This window comes from Stigmatopora argus, chromosome 17 (assembly GCF_051989625.1).
Source record: "Stigmatopora argus isolate UIUO_Sarg chromosome 17, RoL_Sarg_1.0, whole genome shotgun sequence".
Classification (NCBI taxonomy): Eukaryota; Metazoa; Chordata; class Actinopteri; order Syngnathiformes; family Syngnathidae; genus Stigmatopora; species Stigmatopora argus.
Window position 1 is genome coordinate 3,884,110 of NC_135403.1, and position 14,293 is coordinate 3,898,402.

At 38.7% G+C, this 14,293-nt stretch overlaps 1 protein-coding gene across 4 annotated transcripts in view; it reads left to right on the top strand.

Annotated features, from left to right (window-relative positions):
- Positions 1 to 11,701, top strand: part of phldb2b (pleckstrin homology-like domain, family B, member 2b) — a 50,117-nt gene extending 38,416 nt beyond the window's left edge. For 2 of the 4 annotated variants that reach the window (XM_077624299.1, XM_077624301.1), the window contains 14 exons: positions 577 to 738; positions 926 to 1,063; positions 1,966 to 2,094; positions 2,890 to 3,045; positions 3,129 to 3,239; positions 4,438 to 4,512; positions 6,191 to 6,334; positions 6,441 to 6,540; positions 7,245 to 7,395; positions 7,921 to 8,011; positions 8,210 to 8,356; positions 8,702 to 8,921; positions 9,038 to 9,123; positions 10,583 to 11,701. In XM_077624299.1, the coding sequence (XP_077480425.1) occupies positions 577 to 738; positions 926 to 1,063; positions 1,966 to 2,094; positions 2,890 to 3,045; positions 3,129 to 3,239; positions 4,438 to 4,512; positions 6,191 to 6,334; positions 6,441 to 6,540; positions 7,245 to 7,395; positions 7,921 to 8,011; positions 8,210 to 8,356; positions 8,702 to 8,921; positions 9,038 to 9,123; positions 10,583 to 10,723 (1,851 nt within the window). In that variant the 3' untranslated portion in view covers positions 10,724 to 11,701. The other 2 variants (XM_077624300.1, XM_077624303.1) reach the window with 2 other exon arrangements.
- The last annotated feature ends 2,592 nt before the right edge of the window (positions 11,702 to 14,293 follow it).

Here is a 14,293-nt window from a genome sequence, read left to right on the forward strand (position 1 = left end):
TTTAACTTTAGTCAGCTTCTTTAGAGTAATCAGTCTTCATGTGGAAATCTATTTGGACCTTTCACTGGCTCACATAAGATATAAACTGACCTGACCTCCTTTAATCAAGTATCAACACATCTATATTTCACACATACAGATGGAAGATATTTACAGCTCATTTATTAGGTTGGAGTGGGTTAAGTGTTGCAATTGATGTTTGTATGCACTCGACCCACATGTTTTACTTTGAGACGTCAGCAGTATCACCAGTGAAATTTTCAGTATAATGATACCAGACAACTATTGTTATCTGCATCAACTAGTGAGTGGTGCATGCTTTCATGTCTGCATTGCAAACAGGAAATGCTAAGAGCTCATTTACTTTTCAGTACTGGTCCATTTTCCAGAATTGTCAGATATGGCTCCTGTATGACTCCAAACTCAGTTAAAGTGTGATCATACGTGCTAAGCTGTCATTTTTCTTGAAGGGATGATTTGAAACCATCAGTATAACACAGTTTGAGTCTTATCACCGTGATCCATGCGCTTTCCACCTCAACTTATCGGTGATTCTGTCATTGATTGTGCCACTAGGCACACGATGCTGGAGTACACTGCTTCGGGCAGGAAGCCCTACCCGCAGAGGAGGAAATGAGGCGAGTAGAGGGCGAAAGGATTAGGGTCCTAAACAACATGGAGGGGCTGGAGCAAAAAATTAAAGAGCTGGACAACCAGATGGAGGAATCTGCCCGAGAGGTATGGATCATTAGTTGTTTGAGCTTGAATTAATTTAAAATAGCTACTGTTGTGTTTTTTTTTAACACATAACAATATAGACACCTGGATAAAAGCACTAATGTAAAATTCAAATCCTTCTATCCTATCTTATCATAATTGAGGACAACCTACCCAGAGTTCTTCATATGTGATATGTCTTGTCTAGGTGGAGGTAGAACAAGCTCTTGTTGAGGCAGAGCAAGCTTCTGAGTTAGCTGCAATCCAACAGGAAAAAAAGGCTCTTGATGCACTTCACAACAAGATAACTGACATGGAGACCAAATCACAGCATGAAAAAGAAAAGGTATTGCTATCCTATGCGCACTTGCAAAATATGTGCAATAAATGTATTCATAATCAACACAGAGCTCTAACACCATTACATCCAGACTACAAGACCCAGTTTTTGTTGAAACAACAATATAGTGGAAGAAGTATTACATTGGAACATGGCAAACTGATAGCATGTATAAGTGTACTGTATCTACAATATACATGCTAAAGACACTCAGGTTTTGAGGTCATGTAACCAAGGAGTAGGTGGTAAACCTTCTCATGCCGTCTCTGATCCAAATATATATTTCCAAATACTGCCGAGGCTATAACGGTCACCAAGCCATTGTAACTTAGACCAGCACACACTTAATGGATTTTGAAGGTATATTCAATTCTTGTGTGTTTTTCCATCTCGTTTTGTTAACGAGGTGGTGCTTGGAAGTCCATTAAAGAATCCTTTGATGGTCAAAAGGAGAGTCAGCTCAAATGAAAATCTGAATTTGGTTTCAGATTATAGGTGTAGCAGAGTGCCTTTACAGTTTTTGGACGCCTGTGTTTGTTAAAGTTTAGAACTTGTGTGAGTTAGCCCTTACATAACCCAATCCATTTACTTGCCCTCTACACATTGCCCCATCCGCCTTTTTCATCACTCTTTTCAAACAATAAAAAGAGACCTATTTACTACATCCTGAAGTAGATTTTTAACCTCCACCTAGCATTCCCTCCCTACCTGCTGAACTCATCACCAAGGTAACTAACAATTGCTCCCCAAATCCCACTAACGCTGCCATTCTCTCTGTGTCCTGCGTGTGTTTGTTGCGTGTGTGTTTGTCTTTGTGTTTCTACTTCTGCATTGTCCACTCTGTGCGTGGCACGAATTTGTGTGGCCTTGTGTGTGCATATATTGCCATGCACATGTGTGTGTATCAGGCGTGTGAGTTGCTACAGGCAGAAAAGGGCAGAGTAGAGAGTTTGGCTCAGATTGTGTATGAGCAGCGCTCTCAGCTGGACAGCTGCCCTGAGGCCACCAAGGAGCCCCTGCAGGAGCAGCTAGCCAGGGTCAGTACACGCACTAAACATTTACTGCTCGCACATTCACGAACAGGTCTGTCAGCCTTTGGAACCATACGGAAGACTGTACATACTTGGGGGTTCATGCTGATATAACATGATGCATGCGGTGTGGATATTTGATATCTGTTTCCCATTTGAACTATCAGTTATGGATTTGATGTGTGATCAACTGCAAGATCATTTGATTCAAAGAGAATGCAATTCAAAGAAGAAACATTCTTAACATTAAGTTTTGGAGCCAAGGTAATGGTCAGTGAAAGAAAAACATCATTCTTTATTAATAAAAAAGGAAGGTGGAGAAATGGATAAACAATCAAACTGTCGGGTTTGTGACGTGGTCCTTGGAATGACAGTACCAAAAGGTTCTCAGCCCCCGGATTAAAATATTTTATGAAGGATGCTTTCTGTCGATCACGAAAATAAAACACTGAAGTCCAAAGACTAATGTTTGTGTTTTATAGATCAAATGTCAATATTTTTCATGTAAACCAAAATACCTGCAGACATAAATATTAGGTTGACCAGTAAAAAATTAAGTCGCCAAAGTGTGACTAAATTTTAACATTAACTAATTTGGTGTCATCAAAGGAGGTAAAGCAGAAGGAAGTTGTGCACCTCTCTGACCACAATAATAAAAGCTTCCAGTAAATAGTTTATCTTTAAAAATCAAATAGTTTAAATGCAATGATGTATGTTCCTGTAATGTGGGCATATCTTATGTACTCATGAGTAGTCTCATTCCACTGCAGATAAATCAATTTGTGTGTGTGTGTGTCTCAGGACTGTGAGATACTTGAGACAGAAACAAAGCGCTTCGAAGACCTGGAGTTCCAGCAGCTGGAGCGCGAGAGCAGACAGGATGAGGAAACAGAGATCCACACACAACAGCTTCTCCGAGAGATTGCAGACTATCAGCGGAGCAGTGTGACCCGCAAGGTTCTTCTCTTAACACCAATAGTAATGTTTACAATTCTTTATATATGTTACAATCTAATCTATTACATGCGCATCCCCCCAAGGAACGACTATTGACTCTCAAGAAGCAGAGTGAAGAAATTACCCAGCAGGCTGAGCGAGAGAAAGAGAGCTTTTGGAAGGAGAGGTGCAACCTTGAAGAGATGCTACAGAGGGTATCAACTAATTATTTTCATGCTTCAATTATGTCACAAAAATGGCACAGGTATAAACACAAAGCAGTTCTAGCCATATTCTATGAATGCCGTCAAATATACAGTCTCTTTAATGATTGTCCACCAATTATTATGAGCTGTTTTACGCATGATTGGTGATCACTAATTGATATATTTTTTGGGGGTTTGCCAAAATGCATCAGCAACTGCCAACTTCAAGGCTCCCTGATGTTACACCGGAAGCATACAGAGCCCCTAAAATGTCTGTTCTGCAGACTGCACTATATGGAATGAAAATATACCTCGCACAGAAAGCAGACCAAAAAGCGTCACCACATCACTAACGAAGTTGTCTGATTTTCTAATATACTGATCACAGAAGTATTTAAAGTTGTAGGACCATTTAATGTTACTGGTTAATGGAATGCCTCCCTATACTGGTAAATTTTATGTCACATTTCACTTGGAATATTTTGTTCAAATATGATATTATAAGTATACATGCAGCACAACAAAACTATCCTGCAGCAAAACAACACGAAATTACATTTTGAGACAGTTAGACGTATGTACCATTACTGACTTATTGAATTCCAATCGAATTCGATTTTTTTTTTAAAGATATGTTTTGTGGATACTGGCGAACAGTCTAATGTAGTCTGCCTTTCGCCCAAAGACAGCTGGGTTAGGCTCCAGCAGTCCCCGTAACCCTTTCGAGGATGGGCGGTATGGAAGATAATGTAACTAGTAAATGATGAATCCCATTTTTTTTGTCTTGAAGTCAAGAACTCTGTTTACAAATATTACATGTTGCTTATTGATGATCATTAGTTTTTAAAAATATAAAAAAGTAGACCTATTCAGGTATATTTGCCTATTGGTTGATTTACATCAGCCAAAAACCATGATACGACTAAAATACACTAGACTACAGGATCGGATACAATATAATAAATAGTGCACAAATGAATGGACCTGGGCTTATAATTTGCATCTATGGCAATGACGTTAGCTGCTGCAAAATGTGTATAGCAGTTGGGGTTTTCTTGAGTCAAACCTTTATTTTTGACAATTTTTTGAATAGTTTTTTTTTTTGTTACAGGCAGTAGACTATAGGCGTGGCTCTATTTTTTTCTGTTCCTTGGTTCCCCACAAAACTTGTCTTTGAACTTGTTACTGTATCTTTTTTATTTCCCAGGAGAAAGTGAACCTTGCTCCTCTTGATCAAAAATATGCCGATCTTAGTGGTGGCCAAACCTACACATTGAGGGAGGTAGGTGTGATTGACATCTGACACTCATGCACACCCACACATGCATACAGAGTAAAATGTAGTCCATCCAATCTATCAAATAATGGAAATAAGCCTAATAACAGATCACTTTAAATAAGACAGATGAAATGGTTAGTAAGCTCTTGAATTTTTTTTAAAAAAATTAATACATTTTTAAAAATAATTTTCTGTGTCAATTCAGTTGGTCTAAGTACCACAAGATTTTGGAGCATTTGAAGCGTTTCTCATGCACATTTACAGTATATACACACCATTTCAGTAACTACTACTACTACTATGAGTAATCTGTGATGAGGATGGTCTTTTTACTCCATGTAAAATTGGCTGGGGTTTCCTCCTCTTCTTGCTTGCTAGGATGCGGCCTCCCTGGCTCATTTGTGTCAATCTTTCAACAGCAGTTTCCATGACACCGCCTTTATCACAACTTCTCTTCCAAACAAGTTGTGTGACTTCCCACCTTCTCTAATTTCGTCTCTTTTAATCAAAAATAGTGAGGTAATGTCTTCATCTATGTATGCAATTCAATTATTTTCTTGTTTTTGATGATTTTTCCTTGAGAGATTTCTGTCTACCGTGTTTATCTAAATATTGAAATATCAAATGATATTGATTAAATGACTATTGGATTCCCCCGTCTATGTTGTATTTTTTTCCATGTGATACAAGGGCTATGTCACAGTCAGTCAACTCAATGACCTATACTCACACTTTGTGGGGGACCCTAAAAATGCCCCACTCCCCACCCTGACCACTGTCTCCTCTGAGTCCAAAACCATACACTTTCGAGATGACATCAGAGAGGATGAGGTGTGTGTATGTGTGTTGAGCTTAAAATAGCAAATAATACATGTTGCTTTCAATTATTGATCCTTTCTTCTTTTTTCATTTCTCTGATCTGATAATTCTCTTCCCAAAGCTTGGTCACTCTTTTTCCTCTTCTTCCTCCTCTTCCCATCCAAATCTGTGCCTACCGTCCAAAACAATTTCTGTGCACTGGCCAGAGAATATGGTGGCATATCGAGAGCCTTCCCCATTCCCTGACTTCCCCCCACCCCCACTTCCTGTCAAAAAGATCCGACACAGGCAGGTAACTTTTGTGTGCACACCTTCTAAAGCGTGTTTCAAACTACTGGTTGGGCATGGTTGTCTACATATCTAACATAATTGTGTCATCGGGATAGATTTGACAGAAAACATTTTCAGATGGCCTATAAATCCAAACCAGCATGAGTCTGCACCAAGCTAAATGGCATGTAAGACCAAGTGATGGTCATTTTGTGCTCTAAACTACACAAATTTTGTGTGTCTGTCAGCACGCATACTCACAAAATTTCAGGACTTGCACCCCCTTACTTCCCACCATACCATCATCAACCAAGAGCGCATAATTTTTCAATTGGCTAACTTATAGCTAAAGTACCGCTAGAATTGGTGTCGGCGCCACGATTAGCCAAAGCGAGGCTTCTTTTGGCCGATGTAGCGGCGCACAAGGTTCTGTTGCAAACACAGTGGTGTGCTCACCAGCAGGTTGCACATTTTAGCTGAGGTTTGCCCAAATGGATTGGGGGCCATGCATGTAGAAGTGACAGTCATGAGTAACTTTACAACATGTTCAATGTTTACTGAATAATTTTATGTGTCTTTCGTATGTGATCAGCATTACCGGTTGGTGGATGAGAGGAAGCGATTTGACAAAGATGTTGGACCCCATCTTAGTGACACGTTACCCAAAAAGAGAATAGCATCCACCATGATGCCCCAGTTCTCAAGTGCAACACTTGGACGCAGTTTCCCAGTTAAGGTAGGAGTATTCCACCCTCACTAATGTAATATTTGTTTGGAGAAATAAAGAAAAACAGCCTCGCGTAAATTATTCTCAATTTCATTGTTAATCGTAATGCTTTCAGGCCCACGCACCTTTAGTCCAGAGCACAAGCTGTGGCAGCATTCTTCCCAGAATTTTCTCCTTATCTAGCAGAGAAACAGAAAGCAGAGGTCTGCAAAAAGGTATGCACGTACTATTGTGGAACACAAATTTATTCAGTGTATCTGAGGGAAGTCCTTAGTGTCTTTTTCTTACAAGAATTGGGAATTCCTCTTCTTATCTTCTTCCAACCATCAACAAAATAATGTAATTTCAAAGCCTGCAGATTTTGCGGGAGTTGAAATTCATATTTGGCTCATTCAGCCACTTCATTTTCACGCATTTGAACTCTAGCACAGGCAAATTTGAAATGTAATCGGAGTTCTTTTCAGTGCATTTGTATAGTTCCTCTGTGCCTTTGGTCTCCTAATCTGCCCCATCAGGTGGGTGTGTCACATAAATTGGGCAGATGCAATCAGATTGTGCATTTGTGTCTTCTTCCTGTAACCAGACGCCCAGCTTCAGACTTGTATATAGTTACTGCCATTACTTCTGCCTTTACTCTTCAATGTCCAGACGTTCTTTTTCGGGATTTGTAACTTTTTAAACCTCACAGCTTTTTAAGAACATACGCTCCTGAATTAGTGTAAGGTCAAGAAAGGATTTTTGGACATTATTGAGTGCATTGGAATATTAGTCACACTGGCAGGACTTAGTGATACAAATCTGAAGCCGGCTGGGCAGACACCACTGTATGAGGAGGTGACGCAAACAGGTACAATACTGATTTCAGTGAACGGTTTACATGTTACGGTTGTTGTCTTTCCGACGCATTTTTTTCTTCAAGGTCACCCAACCTCTCGGGCATCATCCCAGACAAACGTCTACCTCAATGCTTATGAGTACCGGGACAACCAGGCCTTTGACACAATGAGTGTGGGTAGCACTGACTCCATTGACACCAGCATCTCGGCATGCTCTCCTGACAACATTTCTAGGTAAGTATGAAACAGGCAAAGTGGTTTGTGTTTTTGCATGTGTCCGTGTTGTACTTGTCTTCTCTACCAAAGTCTTAAAATTGGTTGAAACTATTTTGTATAGACAGATTTTCTAACATCAATATTATTGGACATGTACTGTATAAGCATCAACAATGATCATGCACCGTGTACAAGTTTAATTGGAAAGCTTTTGTTTCTTGGACATTATAATATCATTGAACCTATGCATCTTTTTGGGATTTTATCCTTTCATTTTTTTGCTCCAATATTCTGTTTCTACTGGTTTCTTCAGTCATTATCCTTCTTGCGCTTGTGTTTACATAAAGGGTAATGTGCAGTGTTTATCATAACGCTGATATGACGTCTCCATTCTGGAAAAGCAACTTTTTTGTGTGTTTGTAAATATTAAACAAGGGAGTAATTCATAATATTTATAAACTAGGGTACGCTCCAAAGAAATAAATTAATGATATATTATGTGAAGAGTAAATGAACAAACTTTTTTTGTTTTGTGCATTACAGTGCAAGCACTTCCAATGTGGCTAAACTGGAGGAGATGGAACGTCTGCTGAAAGAAGCACAGGCAGAAAAAAACCGTCTCCTTGAGCATAAGGTGATAAAATAGCACTCATTTTGGATGTGGATGTACTCACTGGCCACTAGGGCTGTCAAATATAGAAGAGTATTAAAGAAGCTTGTTTAAAAACTGTGCTTAGGCACTGTAACTCATTGCATGAAATGTGCAGTAAGTGGATTTTCCTCTGCCCTCTGTTTTTTACTCTTTGTGAAATATTTTATTAATGACTCTCAGGAACAAGAGATGGAATTTCGCAAGCATGCACTGGATGAGGAAAAAAAGAGGCGGGTGGAACTAGAGAGGATGCTTCAGGAGGAGACCAGCAGGCGGCAAAAACTTATCGATCATGAAGTGAAGTTACGAGAAAAACAGCGACTACAGGTGGGAGGAAAAGATAATGTATGTAAATTTCAAATTTTGACAAAAGAAAAAAAATGTAGAAAAATCAATCCTTTCCTCCATTGTATTCTGGGATTTAAGATTAACATTAATTTAAAACAGAAATCATTTTAGTTCAAAAAGCGTAGTCTCATTTAATGTATGTGTACAAAAAGTGCTTGTGACTTTGCAAAGATTAGATGAACTTGTGGTCAGTGACATCAACCACAGTCTTTAGGTAGTTTGGGATGAAAGCAGTTGAGCGTTCCGTGTCTTGCTCAAGATAACATCATAAGTAGCCAGTCCCAGTCCATTTAATTATAAAGACTCTGTAATCTCCTATTCTAGTCTCGACCACTTACACGGTACCTACCAGTGCGGAAGGACGACTTTGACCTGCGGGCTCACATTGAGTCGGCAGGTCACAGCGCAGACACGTGCTTTCACTTGTCCATCTCTGAAAAGACATGCAGAGGCTACCTTATCAAGATGGGAGGAAAGATAAAGACCTGGAAAAAGCGCTGGTTTGTTTTTGATCGCAATCGACGTACACTCTCCTACTACTCAGGTTGGATTTTTTTACCTTGGTTTGATAAAGTTGATTTTTTTTAAATATATTTTTATGGTGACATTGCAGGGTTGGTTTAACATACACTGTCTTTTTGTAATTTGATATTTGTGTAGACAAGCATGAAGCCAAGCTGAAAGGTGTGATCTACTTTCAAGCAATAGAAGAGGTGTACTATGACCACCTTAAGAATGCACATAAGGTATGCGTGTTCACGAACAAAGACAACTTTACATTTCCATTAGAGCTGGGCGATAAAACGATAATGATAATTATTGTGAAATAACTGTCAATGATAACATTAAAAACTTGACAAAAAATTAAATTGCAATTACACCACCCGACCATCACTGAGAACGCAGGGCTGTTGCGAGATGAACGCTAGTTTCAGACCAACGCTCAAGAGAAGAAGACGATGATGAGGAAACGTGTTTTTAGCATGTTAGCAATAGAGGTTACCACGGAGTATGAATGCAAAAGGACAATAACACTGCCAAAATAAGCGATTATAAGATGCAGGACAACACCCAGCCGACCCACTAAAAGATCCAAGTGAATTCTCCCTGGCGGTTTCCTATTTTTTTTAAATGCCTTGTAACCTGTGAGCAAACAGCAGCCTCATTGAAAATGTCTTTAGCTCACTGACCTTTACTTGATATTAAGGTACTTCCCCATTTTATGTAAATGTTCTGAAAAGTTGCAAAAATCTAACTTTTTATCTTGAGTTAAGTTCATCCAACTTTTTTATTTTATTTTTTTGTAAATGGCCATATGTGAGGCTGAAAATAGTCTGCTTGCCAATGGTGATGTCTTCAATTGATTATTTTATTTATTTCATATTGGACAGCAACTTCTGGTTATAAGCCAAATTTATAAAAATAAAGACACCTGGGGGCGGCCCGATGGCTACGTGGTTAGCGCGTCGGCCTCACAGTGGGGGACCTGGGTCCAAATCCAGGTCGGTCCACCTGTGTGGAGTTTGCATGTTCTTCCCAGGCCTGCGTGGCTTTCCTCCGGGTACTCCGGTTTCCTCCCACATTACAAAGACATGCATGGTAGGCTGATTGGACACACTAAATTGCCCTTAGATATGAGTGTGGGTTGTTTGTCTCCTTGTGCCCTGCGATTGGCTGGGCACCAATTCAGGGTGTCCCTCGCCTCTGGCCCGATGTCAGCTGGGTTAGGCTCCAGTACCCCCCGTGACCCTAGTGATGATAAAGCGGTTCAGAAAATGAGATGAGATGAGATGAGAAAGACGCCTGTCAAAATTTCTGCAGATTCACACACGTAGTACAATTTCAGACCGCGTCGTGATCGCAATTTTGTTCGTCTAAGAGCCAGGCTTTAAAATGATTGGCGAAGAGATTCAGAGATGGGAGTTCACTTATGTTTATTAGTATTGACTTCCAGGTATGTGTGGCATGGACAGAGAAGGTGCTAATTACTTTCATATTTGAATACGGAGGAAAGTCATTTATTTACATATTCACAGAAGTTTGAAGTTTCAAATTTGTAACAAAAAAGATGTTATAGTTATCGTGATAATAAGAAATCGACTGATATATTTTTATCGTGACAACAGTTTTTGTCATATCGCCCAGCTCTTAATTGCCATTTCACAAATATTGCATTTCCTTTATTTCCTTCTTTGTCTCCTTCAGAGCCCCAACCCGTCCCTTACTTTCAGCGTCAAAACTCACGACAGGGTCTACTACATGGTGGCCCCTTCACCTGAAGCCATGAGGATCTGGATGGATGTGATTGTTACAGGCGCTGAAGGATACACACAATTCATGTTGTAGCGAAGTGGTTGTGGAATGCACATCTCAAAATCTCTTTGTTCCTTATTTTAACACTATGTTTTTAAATATTGTAATGACAGTATTGGAACATCTATAGCTCCCACTCAGATGACAAACAACAAAAGATACAAATCTGAGGCCTTTGTCCAACTACCACTAGTGTAGTCTGTCTCACACTACCTCTTTTTTATTGCAAGATATTTAAGATACTGAAAAGTCAAGCATTCTATATCTTTGGTCACCTTTTCCATCATTAACAAAAAAAAAATACAAAATAATAATTGCAGTAAGAAGTTTATCTTTTTTATAAAAACAATAAATATTACATGTAGGTCGAGATTTGTTGGAAAAAAACTGATTATTTAAATTTTTACAATATTTCTCAGGTTTTACAATGTGCATGCATGCATCATGTATCCACGTGCTCGAAAGTGCCTTTTTTGTTTCTTTGTGGAGTTCTGACTTTTTGCTTCAAGGTGCTTCTTAAATATCACGCAACACCAAAACATAGACAGTATTGACACTGCATAGGATGAAAACATGTTTTAAAAAACTTGTTAGAAAAATGTTTCCAGGCCATAAATTATTTTATGAAATATAGTTAATTGTTGAATGACTCTGCCTTTTAACATGCATACAAAGGACAATTTTACTATTTTTTAATGCTTATATTTTAGTCTATATTTTAATTACACATTTTCTATATACTATGCATGAAGCCAAATTATTTGGGCTGAATATACCTTTTGGATATACATGGCTGCTTTGAACGACCACTTGACGGGTTAATCTGTCCCGAGAGTGATAAAAAAAATGATGGTACATTAGATGTATAATATTAAGTCCCTGGATACTAGCTTTGAGTAAGCTTAGTGCTGATGACTATCAACCTTGTGTCATCTATTTTTTCTGTCATTGCTAAATTGATGGGATTTTTGTACAGCATACCATCTACAGAAATAAAATGTTTTTCATATATCCAGTCCTTAAAAACTTGTGGTGCATCTGTGTCAACCTTTTTTTATTTTATTATTTTAGCAAATCTAATGTTTGGTTTGTGCGAGGTTTTTTTTGTCTTTTTGGATATCTATTTTTTCATCACGCTCCAAGCACATCTCAGTTTCCAGACATTTTGGTTTTTGCAATGGTTAATATTAAACATCTCTTGTTTAGTCCCATTGTAGCGATGTTTGTGTCCTAATGTGTAATCAGTTGAATGCAGTGCTGCTTGTTTCAGAAGAAACAATTGCTTAAACTCGCCTTGCTTCATCTGTAAATTCAGTACCAACACCCACTGTGGCCCTTTTGGCATATTTTGGACCTACATTCAAAAATATAGGCTAACTTTCGTTCCTTCTGCACAAACCTGTAACTATTGCATCACCACGTGGTCAACCGAGGTATACATACTATGTTCTTATCCAATACTACTATACTTTACCCGAATATGTGATTGTGCATTTTTAGCAATTTCAGAGTCAGAATTCCTATACGTAGTCATCAAAATAAAATATGGCATATTGCATGTACGATTTAAATCCTATCAGAGTTGTTTGGTAGAGTTTTGATGTATCAAAGCAAAAAATGGGAAACTGAACGAATCAGTTCACTATTCTGACACATGCAGTTAGTTTGACCATTCAAGTCATGATTAACATTATGCTGATAACGCCCTTTTTAACTCCTGTCCACGAAGAGCGAAAACTAAAATGCATAGCACATTTACATTAAGTGACCGTTCAGTGAATGAATGCCCCCTTAAATGTTTGGGGAGGGCAGGGTTGGTTGTCATTTTCACTCTTTCATTAATATATTCTGTTCAACATATCTTTGAATAATGTACCACAAGGGAAGCATAATATTGTGATTTAAACGTGACAATTTTTTTCATTTTTCAAATCCTTTTTCTACATAGATTGATAATTACAGACAGATTGACACGTTTTCATTTTTCATTGTAGGGCTAGCTGTCATTTAAATGGTATTTTCTATAAAAATGACAACCCATAAATGACATTTATCATAAACATGAAATACAGACAAGATTGTTATAATACTATAAAATGACAACACGTTTACACAAAAAATACAAAAGTATTACATAACTGTTTAAACCAGACAACAAAAGATATTTCAAATAAATGGAACTGTGTGACAAGTACCAATACGTTTTTGTTGGCTTTCATTCATTCATCATTCGCACAACTCATTCTCGTAAGGGTTGGGTTCATTGATTAGCAACAGCGTAACAATGTTGTCAAAATAATTCAGAAACTTTGTACTTTAAAAGTGGTAAAATGACTAAAACAATTGCACATTTTCATGTATTTTAACTTTTAAATTGTGATTATGACTCTCAAGGAATAACATTTGCAAATAGGAATTGTTTATGGCTCTCTCTTTCAAAAAGGTTCCCGACCCCTCCTATACACCTTAGACTGGTCACCAATCAATCAGCTGTAGAGCACACAGAACGACAGACAACCACACACAACCGAGCGGGAATCAATCCCACGGTCGCCCACACTGAAGTCAAGATGAACCACTCCACCCTCAGGTGGCTTTTTAGTTGTTGTCACTTGCTAAAATCCAAAGTAACAGCAAGCATTCAAATAGCTAGCTAGAGAATTCATTAATTCATTTTCCAAACCCAGTGGCGGTCCGTGCATTTTCTCGTAGCGCCTTCAACGAATCAATCCAACCCTCAAAAACTATTTTATAGCTATTCAGACATTACACCCGGGCCAGGGGGGTGATTTCCCCGGGAAAAGACAGCGATGGACGTCAATGGCGAAATGGCAAAATCCACTTCCTAGCAGCATTTAGTGATTAAATACAAACACCGGAGCTTTTCAGATATCAGAACCGGGCTGATAATTGAAATATTATTTAGGAATATAGCCATATTTTACTCACCAAAAATCCCTTTTAACTTTCCTCAATATCCGTCCTCCTTTCTTTCTTAATTCTTTTCTATCGCTATCGAAGCTAATGCTGAAAGTCAAGCCTGTCCTGTCGTATTTCTGGCATAGTCTGTCTTGAAAATGGCTTTAAATCAACACAACAATATATTTGCTTCTGCAGCTCGCTCCAGATACAGTTTGGTAGCTCTGGCTAATCACTAGCCAATTATAGTTGGTGAAAGCGATGACGTATCCCTACGCCTGCGAGAAGTCAATGACGTATCCCTACGCCTGCGACAAGGCATTGTGGTGTTGCCAACTCGAAATCTGATTGGTTAAAGCAACAGTCTTATCGACGCTTGTTTAATGCAGCAGGGCCTGCTGAACTGATTGTGAAGGCCTTGAGGCAGATTTCTGACCCTGGCAACAAATAATGGCTGAAATGTGATTGGTGTAATGCTTCAATATGAAAACACACATCTGGAAGCAGTGCAACCAGGGGGGAAAGCATTGAAAGGAAGCTAACAGACCATTTGGAATTACTATTTAATAAGTATTGATGGACAAAATATAATATATGATTCAAATATTTCTTAGGCCAGCAGAGAAGGCCTTGAAGGCTCTGACGGCCCACCACTGTCCAAACCGCTTTATCCTCAATAGGGTC